Source organism: Microtus pennsylvanicus, chromosome 9 (genome assembly GCF_037038515.1).
Source record: "Microtus pennsylvanicus isolate mMicPen1 chromosome 9, mMicPen1.hap1, whole genome shotgun sequence".
In the NCBI taxonomy this organism is placed as follows: Eukaryota; Metazoa; Chordata; class Mammalia; order Rodentia; family Cricetidae; genus Microtus; species Microtus pennsylvanicus.
This window is the reverse complement of record NC_134587.1, coordinates 29,387,387-29,401,844: the sequence shown is the minus strand read 5'-3', so window position 1 is coordinate 29,401,844 and position 14,458 is coordinate 29,387,387. Positions and strand designations below refer to the sequence as shown.

Below are 14,458 nucleotides of genomic sequence, written 5' to 3'. Positions count from 1 at the left end.
GGCCTGATCCACAAGACATAATGCATGCCTGATACCACTAACTAGGCCAAAAACACATGGCTGGCTAGGTCACAGGCCATAGGGGAGAAACTACTGCTCTTATTCTGCTAAATAGACATAGTAATAAACTGTCTCTAATATATTTATATCTCTCAGCCCTCATCAAAGAAACTTCTTTTTTGTAGATGGTGATTAGTATAGAGACCCACAACTGGTCATCATGTAAAGAACAAGAGACTGTGAAGTGTTCAATTCTAAATAAGATCGTTGTTTCATACCATTTCTCCCAAGGTTCACAGTTCATCCCAGAAGAGGGAGCAACAGAAAGATGTGAGAGCCAGAGGTAGTGAAATCTGCAGTAAAGTAGTAGTATTTGTCAGACACGACTACTCACAAAACACACAGCAGCTGGGACTGATATACAAAAGCAGGCTAGCCAAAATCCCAACACAGACAAGGGAGGGGCTCTCCCCCTAGCTGAGGAGCTATTGGCAGCTGATGGCTGTGGAGGAGGTAGAGTCAGTTTTCTTCGGGGCTGTGGCCCCCAAGAGGCTACCCATGCTTTAGTCAGTGATCTTACACCACGCACATGCGGATAGCGCTAAGTGAATTCAGTGGGTTTAAAAGGAGGAAGGGGAGAAGGAAGAGGAAGGGGAAGAAAGAGTAGGAGAAGAAGGAAGAGGAAGAAGGAGAAGGAGGAGGCAAGAAAGCAGCATATGAAGTTTGGAGGGGAAGTGGTAGGGGGAAGAGGAGAAATAGCAGGGATTGTAGATTTGATGAAAATGAACCATGAACATATGAAACTCCCAAACAATAAAAAAGAATAATTTCAATTTAGCTTTTTTAATTGTCTTAAATTTTCATACTGCTTTATGGATTAAATTTTCAGAGTACAAAGTTATTGGCTTTCTGTTTTCACTTAATTTGTTATGTTCTACCTGAAATGAGTCACAGACATTCTAAAGTGAATCTTAAAACGTCATACATAATTTCTCAGTTCACACTGACATCTTACATCATTCACAGACTCTACCTGGCCTTTTTTTCTTTTTAATTAGTAAAGATAAAGATAATACGTGATAGTCGAAGGAGATAAGAAGTGGCAATTATCTCCATTAATGACTAGAAATATGATCATATGAATGTCTGTTGCCTAATCAATTAGGATTTAGAGTGTCCATTAGTAAAAATGTTTATTATTAAGTATCAGCAGGAATAGACAATACTAGCAGAGACTCCACAGGAGTCTCTCAGGACTGCAAAATCAAATTTTGACTAATTGTTCCTTTAAGAACTCATGGAGCTTTCTCTTCCTCTTCCAAGCTCATTCATTCCTGGCACACATACAATGGAAATCAGTCTGTAGATGTGACACCTAGAAAAGTCTGCCTGCCTCTTGACTCTCGTGATACCTTCACATCATTTCATGCTCCACATCTCTGTGTGTGTTCTCTTTCCAAAAATAGTCATTTCTCCATCTAGTATCTGTTGAAATTTATTATAAACAAAATATTGTGCTATTTGGTCTAAATTACCGTTGAATATTTTGTTTTATTTATTGGGGAGGGACATATGCATAAGCCATGGCAAATGTGTGAAGGTCAGAAGACAGCTTGTAGGAGCTGGTTCTCTTCTTCCACACATTAGTCTTTGGGGTCAAACTCAGGTCATCAGGCTTTGATAACATGTGCCTTTACCCACAGAACCACTGCACTGGCCCATACTGCATGTTTTTTTTACAAATATCTTTTTTAATTCTTGGGTGAACAATGAGTTTCTAATGTTCTAACTTTGTATTCAATTAAGTTCTGTTGTTAAATTATTTCTGTACTTTCATCATGATGTTACTGTGTTCTTCATTGGAAAAAAATCATGACTCTTACTTTGGAAAGATATTTATAGTTAAATACACACTTTCCTAATTACATAATTATAATTGAATTCATTCTTTTTACCTAAAAAAAGTCACAACATATTATATACACACAGTTACCACAATGCTTACTTCATGAGATTGCTGTAAATTTTAAATGAGATAATACATAAGATCTAACTATTGTTGGCAAATACAGTCTTTCAATAAATAGTAAGTACTCTTGCTATTAAGAGGGATGGCAGAGCAGCTCGGTGGCTAATGTACTTTCTGAGTTCATCCCTAGGATCTATGTGACCGGAGAGAACCAATTCCACAACCTGTCCTGTGACCTCAACATCATGGCTTGTGCACTTTCTGACTTAAATAAATAAATATTTTCTGAAAGATGATTAAAGGGAAGAGAGCATAGTTCACTGATAGATTTTTTAATGAAATATTTTTATTTTTGGTTATTTAGAAGTTGTTAGGCATAGTCCATTTTAATTCTATAATATGTTTTAATCAAAATACATAAACACTAAATATCCTTGAAACTTAAATGCATATGGGGCAGGAGAGATGGTTCAGTGGTTAAGAACACTGGTTGCTCCTCAGAGTACTGGGGTTCAATTCCTAGCACCCACACAGTATCTAACAGCCATCTATAAATCTAGTCCCAGGGGATCCAATACCTTCTTTTGGCTTCTGTGGATACCTAGCATGTACATGGCATGCAAACTTACTTGCAAGCAAAACACCCATACACATAAGTATTTTTTTCCAATTTTTGAAAAATATAAATGCCTGTTTCTCAATCCAAAAGACAAAATAAAGATAAACCTATTAAATGCACTGCAGAAAGTAAGATATTGCTAAGCAATTTTCCCATGAAGAATATTATCATGATTCTCCCCCAAATAGCCCTTAAAAGAGGTCCTTAGTCAAACACTGATGGCCCCACAGTCCTGGATTTAAGCTTCTTCTCAGCCACCCAGGATCACACTTAACAAACTCCTCACTGAAAAACAACAACTCAGAGTTACTCTAGAAGACGCAGACGCCCATAAAAATGTAATGGCAGGCAGTGTATATGTGGAAATGCTGTGTACTGAGAAAAAGAATGAAATGTGGATGCCAGCTTGAATGGTGCCCAAAAGTAACGATACAGGAATAACTGGCATGGTGGGGCATGTCTTTATCCCAGCCCAGCCTGATCTATATTGGCAAGACCCTGCCTCAAAATAATAGTGATGATGATGATGATGATGATGATGATGATGATGATGATATAGTAGTGAAGAAAGATGAATTGTGAATCCTGACAGCTTTTTGTGTGTAAAAAAAGTTCTGTCCATGGGTATATCAAGTAAAACATAAGCTGAGGGGGCAGATGGAAGAGAGTGTGACTGAGAAGAGTCACCAAGTAGGAATCGAATCTTCCCTTTCAGTTGAACTGACTTACGTGCACACTTGACTTACCAAGATACAGAACCCACTTATGTTCACTTTGGACAAATTCACTCAGCAAATATATGCAGCAGTCATGGTGTGCCTAGACGTATAATACTCAAAGGTGGATCAGTGAGCATCTGTAGGGCATAGGGGAAAAAACAAAATAAGGGAATTGTCGGGTCACGCTGGTAAACGGAAAGACCTCATCCGAAGGCATTCCACTGAAGTGATGGTGTTCCGTCCCACGAGTGCAGATTTCCAGTCTCCACTGCAGATGCTGAGATAAGACTTAACTCATGCAAAGCCATGCCAGTGATAGCTTGCTATAGGAGTTTGCTTCAGCCTCTTTCCCGTCAAATGTCCTGATGAGAATAGATTGTCTGCATATTCAGAAGATTCAGGAATAAAGTTTATATGTATAGATGAGGGGAAGGAAGATAGGTGAATGGATGTGTATCCATAGAGAAGGTCAGTTTTCTTGACTGTAGTAATGGGCACAACGGTTTCATTCATATCAGTTTCAAAATTGGCATGTGCCGTATGTTATTCACAGAAACCATGGAGTGGGGTGCTGAGGGAGAAAGCAATAGTCAGAGGAGTGATCGGCATCTGAGACGATCACCTTGTGTCTGTTGGAAGGATCACACCATGTCAGTTTAAGTGAATATGTGTGAAACCAGCCTCCGAGCCTCAGGTGTGACGAGGGAATAGCTGTCTCTTACCTGGACAATGCATCAATTTAACTTTCTTTTTGCTCCATTTGACATAGCTGAGATCCAGAAAGGGTGGAGGGAGCTCCCTAGTGGCCAGAGCCTGCAGTTCAGTCCCCGTGTCCCAGCCACAATCTGTTTCCCTGCTGAAAAACAGCCAGGCAAAAGGCATTGAGGGGCAGACTGAATTCTGGTAGAAGCCCCTGCATTGGCGGCCACAGACCCCCTGATCCAACCTTCGTTGCCGGAACGCAGAAGAAGCATATGATGGCGTGAGCTTCCTGGGCTCATCTTTTTAAGATGCTGTTATTTAAATCATTAGTGTTCAGTGGTGGGAACTCTGGAGCGATGTGTTATGGCCTGGGTTTTCTAAACATGAATCTAGATTGGCATTCCTGGTAGAATTGATATGTTTGTTTTCTGATTAGGGAATTAAATGAGGGCCTTTGTTTCTTTAATTTGTTAATCTGGCATGTTATTTTCATTAATTCCAGAAGTGGAAAGCTAAATAACCATTTAGAAGCTGCTATTCATGAGGCCATGAGTGAACTGGACAAAATGTCTGGGACAGTAAGTCAATTTATTCTTCTCATTATACTGTGTTTCTTTGAAAATAAATTGCTTTAACACTTTTTTGGTAACCTCTCTTGAACACTGTGAAGCAACTCATAGCCATGCTAAACCGCTCCACAGGGGAAAGACTGATACCAGAAAAGCATTTAAGAAGAAGGAGCCTGTATTGGCTATGCCTTTTTTATTTTTTCTGAGATAAGTAACTTTTGTTTTCTTACAAAGGTTCATTAAGTGTCAGCAGCAATACGGTGAGGTCCCAATCACAGATTTCTGCATTGACTGTGAGTAGCAGTGACTGTCAGAGTAACCAAATATTCAGCAGTACAAACTTCACATTTAAGGAGGACAGTGAGATTTTAAAAAAAAAAAAAAAAAAAAGTCAATTTCAAAGAGTGTACTGACTTCTCATTTTCCTTCTGCTATCTTAAAGTTAAAATGTTTTATGCAAAGTTCTGTTAGTATAAACTGTAAACCCTGTGATTAAGGAAGTCATGCGCTTTCTCTTCACATTTTTGTTGGATGATGCATCGGAGGCACTGAGGGGAGAAGTCTAAAGCCTTCTCTCCTTCACATGTAGACTTTAAACACATGAATCTAATTTTAGTAATCCCCCTAAACTAAGAATTATTTCAGGCTATGTAGCAATGAAAAGTAATTTACTGACACTTTGACTTAGGCCATCTGAATTCTAACAACCCATCCAATGGCTACGCAATGATGGATAACACACAGAGGTTCTCAAAACGTTGCCTTTGGTGCAGGTCATAAAAATTTGGTAATCTAACCTACAGTGGGAGGACAATGAGTTTCCTGATAAACTTGTAGGCCTAGACCAGTGGCCATCAACTCAACATCTTCTAGGACCCGGGGGTATAAGTAAAGAGGATCAGGTATGAAAGCGATAACAATCCTGGAGCTGAGAATTACCAGCTAAAATGTACTGCTTCCACTGCTGACCACTCCCTGCCTTACAATTTCAGCACCAACCGCCATCTCTCACTTGATCCTGGGGCCATCTGAGAAAGGTGCTGCTCCCCTCAGCCTCTCACTTCCTGGATTCTCTGGGAAGTGCCCACCACTCCTTAGGACCTTAACGTATTCCATATCCCATATATCTGTTGCATCCTGCTTGATAGTGAAGAAAGAGAGGGCACAGAGAATTGTCAACATAGCTCCTATCAGGCCAGACCACCTCAACTCAAGTGGGTTAGGAAATACATTATACAATGTGCCTTCCAAGGAAAAAGATAAAAATGGTTTGGTCTTTGTCTCATTACTCTCTGTCTTGGGGCATTTGGCCTTTGTGGCCACCAGGCATTGGAAACTAATGAGGCAAACCTGGAATGTGTTCTTCAGAAGTTCTTCCTCCTTTATACTCCAGCAGAGTTGAACCATGCAGGACATTGCGATGGAATTGCAAGATGTCCCCAACTTTCTTGAGAACCCAAAAGTAAAATGCCTCATGTTTACAATTGTTTGAAAGATATTAAAGCACTTATACACACACAAAACATTGAAAAACTACATATCTAAGCAAAATACCTTTTCGGGCCACATTGGACCTGCAGATTACTAACACGTTGTTGTGGGTAAAGACTTTCCTCGATAACATAACACCTCACCTCAAGTGAACTTGAGTTGTGCTTGTTTTAAAGACATGCACAGAAAAGGTCTGGAGAAAGAAGTATTCCTAGAAGTTCATGAACATTATCTTAAAGCTTTAAATACCATTTTTATAAAAGAATCTTACCTTTGACTAAAGACAGTTAGCCTTTGCTGTTGTCTAACCTTTGTTTTTATAATTGGCTCAATATTGGGAATTGGATCTAGGACTTCGTGCATGTTTGGCAAGCACTTACAACTGAGTTAGTTCCCAGACCTTAAACATTACATCTAAAGCATACAATTAACACAAGTGGATTGTTTTCCTAACGCTTAGTCCTGTGACATCATGTTGATAGGTTAAAATTGGCTATAGAAGCATTTACACCATGAGAATTAGCAAATACTACAATGGTTTTGTTTCCAAATGCTAGTTTAGAATACTTACTTTGGCCACAGCTTTGGGTCTACTCTGTCTTCCGTGTCTTACTTCATTCTTTGACATCACTAGCCATGTTCCAGCTTGGGAGATCTTACCTCCTGTCCCTCAGAATATATCTGCTATCTAATGCTCTTGTACCATTCAACCCCTTTTCACTGTGACGCACAGAATTAAATGTTTCTAGTTTCTGTACTAATATATTACAGTGAGTTGTGTTAGTTATTCTTCCCAACTCATACAAATTCAAGCCTGCCCATGAATGATCTTGGAGTTCTGTTGCCTATGCTGATTCTTCTCATAAACAAACATCCTCAGGCAGAACTACGTGTAGGTAGATATCCTGATCTTTGACACTTTGTAGAAGTTATACAATAAGTAGTGTAATGAAGAGAACAGAAGCGGATTTGGCATGCATATACCTGAGTCTCCAGGCCATAGTGAGATTGTTGATCCAGGCATTTCTGGCTGGCGATTCTCCAGCTCATACTGTGCTCCACGCTATTCAGTGGTGTCTTCTGATACTCAGATTATCAATTTCTACTATTGCTCAAGCCTTGTGGAGACCGTGCACAGACTTAGGTTTTCATAAATTTTTTAAAGAAGTCTTAGGATATCTAATGAAGCAGACTGTTTTCTGCCCTATTTCTTTGTCAGAAGTCACATGGTGTTTATGATTTCAATCTTCCTGTTATTTTTTCCCACCTTATTCCCAGGTTCACCAAATCCCACAGGGTGACAGACAAATGAGGCCCCCCAAGCCCAAGAGGAGGAAGATCTCCAGATAACAGAGACTGTTCCACTGGCACAGTGTTATCAAGGGAGCGTGCACAGATCCATCTGTGCGTAGGTATTGACATGGCCATGGTGAGGTCAGAATGTAAACTGTGGCAGATAGCTACCACCACCAAAAGGAGCAATGATGGAGATGTGTTTTGATCAGGAAGGAAAGTGAATGTTGAAAACAAAACAATCAAAATCCCTGTATGAACAAAGTGATAAATGGCCAAGTGATTGCTGAGAAGCGTTTTCTATTATACTAAAATTGTGATTATAAGAGATAGTCCAAATGTTTCTGAAGAATTTTCAGTGTTGTATATAGAAAATACAGAATTTCATGGCGATATTAGAAATGTAAATATTGTACAATATTGTCATGTACAAGCATACTTAATGCACACTTTATCTTTTATTGTACAAAGAAATAGTGTACAAAAATCTTTGGTTTCTATGGAGTACACCTACCAGAGACTACCAGTGTAAAGTGATAAATAAAAATACAACCTAAATGCTTTTCTATGATAATATAACAGATGCTGGTTTTGTATTTAACAGCAGAGAAAAGGCACGATGATGTAATACACAAATCATGGCATACGCTGCACACCACTGAGTGTCCACTTACAATGTCTCTTTAGCAGGAGCCTCATATAAAAGAACTAGACTCAGGTTTTGGGGTCTAAGAAGCCTGAAAATTTCTGAGTGGATTGAGGATTCACAAGCCTAAATCAAGAATTCAGAATCTCAACCATTTGTTACAATTTCACTGTTTTGGACATTTCTATAATGAATTTGAGTCACTGTCCCTGCCTCCATCCCCTTCTTTTACCCCCCCCCCTTTACAGTGAGTCCCCTCCTATTTTCATGTCTTCCTGTGTGTGACCCACTGGGTGTGATTAGAGTTTCTTGCCTGAGCATGGGTGGGAGGTTATTTATTAGAGCAAGGTAACTTCTCAGTGGCTACACCAGGAGGGAAAATGGCACCATCCCCTGACCCAGCAACCATTAACTGCTAATAGTCCCTCATGGTGGAGTGAGACCACACGGGCCCCTCCGCCATCCATGGTGAAATACTGATAAGTTCAGTCAAGTGTAAGTCATGGCGCCTCCATCAACCATGGTGAAATACTGATATGTTCAGTCATGTCATATGTAACTCATGGCCCCTCCATCAACCATGGTGAAATACTGCTATGTTCAATCATGTGTCTGTCATGGCCCCTCCACCATCCATGGTGAAATACTGCTGTGTTCAATCATGTGTCTGTCATGGCCCCTCCACCATTCATGGTGAAATACTGCTGTGTTCAATCATGTGTCTGTCATGGCCCTCCACCATCCATGGTGAAATACTGCTATGTTCAATCGTGTAAGTCTTGTGCAGATAACCAAAGCTGCGGGCTGGAGAGGGATGGCTATGGCGTACCCAGAAGATATCCCCCTGTGCTCTGGCTCTAGTGTTCCTTTCCCACCTTTTCCTACCTTGGAAAGGGGATATGGCTGCTCCACTTAGGACATCTTTTAAAACCAAGTTTTAAAATAGAGTGGGTTTTATAAAATTTAAAAAAACACTTAGATGAACTATTTTACTCCATCATTTCTTTAGTAAATATTTGATAGCCACCAGTTGAACTAGCTAGCTTTCCACCAGCGATGCTCAGAGTTTTTCTGCAGACGTCTGACGAAGTAAAGCTTCATTTCCACACATGGAGGCAAAGGCCACACATTGCAGCCCTCAACAGACATAAGGGTGAAGACAGTTCAGTTTTTATTTTTTGTAATGGGAAAAATAAGTCAAACCGCATTTCATGCCATTCATTTGTGTCTTTACACAGAAGAGAGAGTAGCTTACAAAATTATGAGCAGTGGTAATTTTATCAGTATTACGTAACATATCAGATTTATTTTATTTAAAGAATTATTTATACCATTCACAGATTATTTTATATATATATATATATATGTGGCTGAAATATGTTGGTTACGTCTTATTAGCCAAATTATTTTATGTTATATTAAATAAAAAATGTGAAATAAATGTAGAATATTGCTACATTACAAATACACAAACCTAAAACTGTGAGTCTTCGTAAAGTGCAAGATAACGAACAATAACGGAGCACAGTGCATCTCCTGTCTGTTGCACAATTCTTTGTGATGGTGGCATAAACAAAATTGCAGACCACCTGTTAGAGACTGTCAAAAGAAGGGATATGTTATACCCTCTTTCTTGGAACCAGCCTCTACCCAAGACCCGCTTGCCATGGTCACTCTAGCCTGGCACTCAGCTGCTGGGAGATTGTCCTCTACCAGACTCTGGACTGGACAGTACTGGTGTAGGAGGTCCTTCTGTATTTGTGTTGCTTTTCACCTTCCTAAGCCTCCTCTTAAACTCCTCAGTCCCGTCATGTAACAGAGTCCAGTAACTCAGGGGAGAGGAGACAAAACTCAGAGTACATAGTACACATACACCACCAGAGTCTCTTTCTTTTCTTTTCTTTTTTAAGACAGGGTCTCTCTGTGAGCTCTGACTGTCTTGGAACTTGCTCCATAGACCAGGGTGACCTCAAATAGACAGAGATCCTGCTGCCTCTGCCTCTCGAGTGCTGGGACTGAAGGCATACACCACAACACCCATCCTCCACCAGGCTCACTTCTGATATCAGAGTTCTGAAATTTTTCCCCCACATCTTTTACCTTTCTGTCTGTCCTGTCCCCACCCTGCCTAATAGAATCCACATGGCTGCAATGGAAGTGCCTCCTACAGTGGGTATGGTCATTTTATCTTCGGGGAAGGTGGGAGGGGGTACCAGAGGGAGGGTCCCACAGCTGCCCAAGCCTTCCTTCAGTCACATGAAGTAACCTTTGATATCGTATAGTGGACCTGTTTTTGTTACAAGGTGATGTATGTGGTCTATTTAAACCTCTGATGCTTTTCTTTGGCATCAACCTGCTTCTTCCTGTTCATGCCCATCGTTGTTTGTTCTCAGAGAGACGTGGGCGTGTCCGTGCGCTCCGTGTGTCTGCATGTGTGATGTGTTACTGCTGTACAGAAGACTCTCTTACTTAGTCTTGGCTTTTGCATCTTTAGACTGGGCATGTCTGTGTGTTCCGTGTGTCTCCATGTGTGATGTGTTACGTGGGTATGTCCATGGACTCCATGTGTCCACACGTGTGATGTGCTGTATGGAAGGCCTTGGCCTTTCCTTCTTTAGACTGGCTCCAACACACCTTCTCTGGGGAGTCTGAGTTAGTTCCATTAGCACCGTGGTACACTCTGCACCAGGGAACCATGCGACATTTGTTTCTCCCATGACCTCATGGTTGCTGTCTCTTTGCTGTGGGTGCAAGATACGACTTCCTCTGTCCACGTGGTTCTTTCTCTTTTCCTCTTACAGCTTCATGGTTTCGTATAAGCAGGGAATGTAAATACTGTCAGGAGTTTAGGTCCTACCATGCCGTAACACTTTTTAAAATGCTACTCCTACTTTACACCTGAAAAATTGCTCACTTATGCTTCAGTTCTTCCCGTAGAGCCATTTCCTTCTCTTTCTACTAAAGTCTACTACATTTATTTTTAAATAAAAACTAGTCCTTCTATGTTAGCAAAATTTTTATTTCCTAAAATAGTCTTTTTTTTTTCAAGAAAGAAATCAAGCATTAGGAAAGAAAGAAAAGAAAGCTTCATCTTGGTTTTTTTCCTTTAGAGAATATAATAGCCCTAACTAGCGAAAGAAATTTAATCCATTCCTTCACAGTTCTGGGATGCACACAGAGAATAGACCACACATCTAAGTAGTGTTAACGCTTCATTCCCAATGAGTAAAAGTTAACTATGGAGGCCTTGTGTGATTTGTCTTACAGTTTTCCAAGCAGTCCAGGACTTGTTTTTAAAATCTTTTTAAAGGAAGATTTTTGAAGCGTACTTTTCAGTTGCGCTTTGAATGAAAATGCTTGACGAGCACCATCCTCTATGATGTCGTGAGCTATGGTCAACCCTTTGTAAAAACCTGATGTGGAGTTTTGCTGTCTGTCTGTAAAGTAAACCTGGCCTCCTTACTTTATAATGCAGCAGCCATGTGGGAGGCGCTGAAGCTGGTGGCTCACCGTCTGTGAGGTTTCTGAAGATTCTCAGGTGATAGCAACACACTGTTGGGAACCGTGGTGACCTTCCATGCAGGGTTCAGCCTTCCTTTGCGAGTCATACACAATTTTTCATTAAGATTTAAGACCTGGAGGATGCTTAGGATGTTAGTAGCACTATTCTGTATGAAAAGAAAGTTTAGAATTCTAAGTCCCGACTAGTACGTGCTTCCTTTGACCGTTTATGCCCAAGTGACCTAACGCAAGACTCAAGGCTCTGCAGTGTAGAACATAAAGACCTGTATGAAGATGTGGACACAAGAAGCCAAGCAGTCACAGCGGTCACCCCAAGTTAGCGTATCTTTTTCTTTGATTCACTCTGCCATGTTTGCATTAGCCAAAGATACAAGAACATCAGTAATTCATATGTGTACGAAACCCGGAAGTGAGTATTAAATCAGTAAGCCAGAAAGCCGTAAACAGTGGAATCCTGGAAAATCCTGCTAACGATGGGAAGTCTGATACAGAAAAATATGTTGAAAGTATTACCTTCAATTATGAAAGTTAATTTGTATCTACTGTAGATATGTATTATAAGCCTTATCTGCTTTTATACACACTGTGTGTGTACCTCGATGACCTTTTATAAACCTGAAAAGTGGTTGATTTAATAATTTGTTATGTAAATACAAAGTTGTCTATAAATTGGAAAATTTGATGCCACATGGCTTCATAATATACAAATGTGTTTTTGTAACATTATGCCTTCATGAGTTAAGTGTAAATACTTTGAACTGTCTGGGTAGGAGGGTAGTGGTTTACGTCTCACTCACCATTCAAATGAATATTTGATTGTACCATCAGAAAAACCATCAGAAAAACAAAGTGGCCTGAAACTTTCCAATGTGAAAAGCAAATATGGTTCCAGTTTCCCCAAGACCCCCTTTTACATGCAAAACCGTTGAACTGTGCTAAATACCTTGTATCGTGAGATTTTCATAAGAGATTTAATGGTCTATACCAGGGACCCACGTAGGAAAACTTCCCAAAGGCAGCTCTTCTACTTGAGAGACAGCCCACAAATCTTTCTTTGAAACATGAAGAAGGGCAGAGCCCCAGCCTTCTACTGCTTTGCAGCTTACTCTTTTCTGCTTTGCTCCCAGGGGCCCAGGGAAGTACAATGTTGATGAATAGACCTTAACTCTTGCTTTTCAAGAATCCCACAGGCGTTGCCTCAACACAGGGCTTTCAGCACTGGTACTAGTGACACTGGGGGCCCAGTTGTCTCTGATTGAGGAGCTGCCTTTCACATTCTCAGACGTTTTGCAGAGCCCCTCCCCTCAGCCCTCTCAGTGACCGTAGCACACTATGCCAAGTTGTGACAATCAAAAGTTGACCCCAGACAGTACCAGATATCTGCTGAAGCATATGAGGGTAGAGATTCAAATTAAAATTCAAAACAAAACACTGCCTAAGTTGAGCCTGTTTGGGACCCCGTGTCTGTGTAAACTAGGAATAGGCTTGCATTATGTAACAATTGGTAAACTGATTCCAGAAGCTGCCAAAATTGGTGTCAACTGAATGTGTCTTGACCCATCGTGGCTAAGGAAGTGAATATATTAATATCGGCCCCCACTTTGAACTTGATACTTTTCAGGGGTGTCCAGCATCTTTTGACACTGTCATCTACAAATGCATTGAGCTACATTCATAGCTATCCTGGGGCAAAGTGCCACCGGGCTGCAAATTGGACATATCTGCTAATCGTGAGCTCCAAGATAATCATGACAGAGATGCCCGCTTAGAAGAATTACCTAAGTACATGCGACTCGGAGTCTACAAGAAGACCCAGAGCCCACATAGAGTAATACTAGAATCTCTGGGGGAGTGGAAGGCTTCAAAGTGTGGGAGGTAGATGCTTTTCTTGGAATAGATGGGGTGTTTGCCTGCGGGGGCCATGATACATACGTGTTCTCTACAGTTGCGTTGTTCAGGTATCAGGAGGTTTTGGCTATCCTCTCAACAATTCTGACCGAAGCAAATCAGAAGATCATAGAGGTATCGTTGCTTTATTCATTCTGTTAATAAATCTTTACTCTGTGACATTGTGTATGACACCCTGTGTGAAGCAATGGTAAGCAAGACAGGCCCATTCTCTGCCCTCAGTAAACCAATAGAGAGGACAGACAAACATGTAAGTATGATAATTGTAAGGGATGGGGGGACATCACATGTCTGCTGTCTGTGGGGATGAAGGCTTAAAGCACAATTAGTGGGGAATGAATAGAAGTTAGGCAAAGTAAAAAGTGTAATACATGAGAGTATGTAGGTGTGTTAGATACATCAGAGTAGTGCATGGTAAGGCTTGGGGCTTAAAGGAAGCAGGAAAGAAAATGTTGGAAGAGCACTGAAAGCCTGGCTAAGTACATGATTTCTCACCACGTATTGGTAAGGAACTGTTGTATAATCTTTTTTAAAGTCGAGGTTTGCGTTTTAGAAAAATTATTCTGACTGCAGTGTTAAGAACCTGCAATAATCTGGGCCTGGTGTACAACCAGTCCAAAGCTGAGGCAGGAAGATCACAAGTTCAAGACTGCAAAGGGAGTTCACAGCCTGGGCAACTGAGTGAGACCCTGTCTCAAATGGCAAATGAAAAGAAAAGGCCTGGGAATACCAGTGATAGAGTTCTTACCTAACGTATCTGAGGCTCTAGGTTCAAATCCCAGTAATACACATGCACATATGCGTATACACACACAGGCGTGTGCAAACACACACACACACACACACAATGAAGGGGGTTAAGACTAAAAAGCATGAAAATCTCTTCTGAACAACATTTTTTAATTCATAAACTTCCTAATTGTTTTATTAGAAAATACCAGCTTACCATAATTTTTCAGATTACATTTGTCAATCAGATACCATTCCAGTCTAGAGCTCTGTGTGTGTGTGTGTTTCTAA

General features: G+C 40.6%; 1 protein-coding gene across 14 annotated transcripts in view; it reads left to right on the top strand.

Annotated features, from left to right (window-relative positions):
- The window catches only part of Mbd5 (methyl-CpG binding domain protein 5), a 297,548-nt gene extending 285,297 nt beyond the window's left edge, over positions 1–12,251 (top strand). For all 14 annotated transcript variants that reach the window (XM_075985276.1, XM_075985272.1, XM_075985274.1 and 11 more), the window contains 2 exons: positions 4,512–4,587; positions 7,348–12,251. In XM_075985276.1, coding sequence (XP_075841391.1) covers positions 4,512–4,587; positions 7,348–7,419 — 148 coding nt within the window. In that variant the 3' untranslated portion in view covers positions 7,420–12,251. The remainder of the gene's footprint in view (positions 1–4,511; positions 4,588–7,347) is intronic.
- The last annotated feature ends 2,207 nt before the right edge of the window (positions 12,252–14,458 follow it).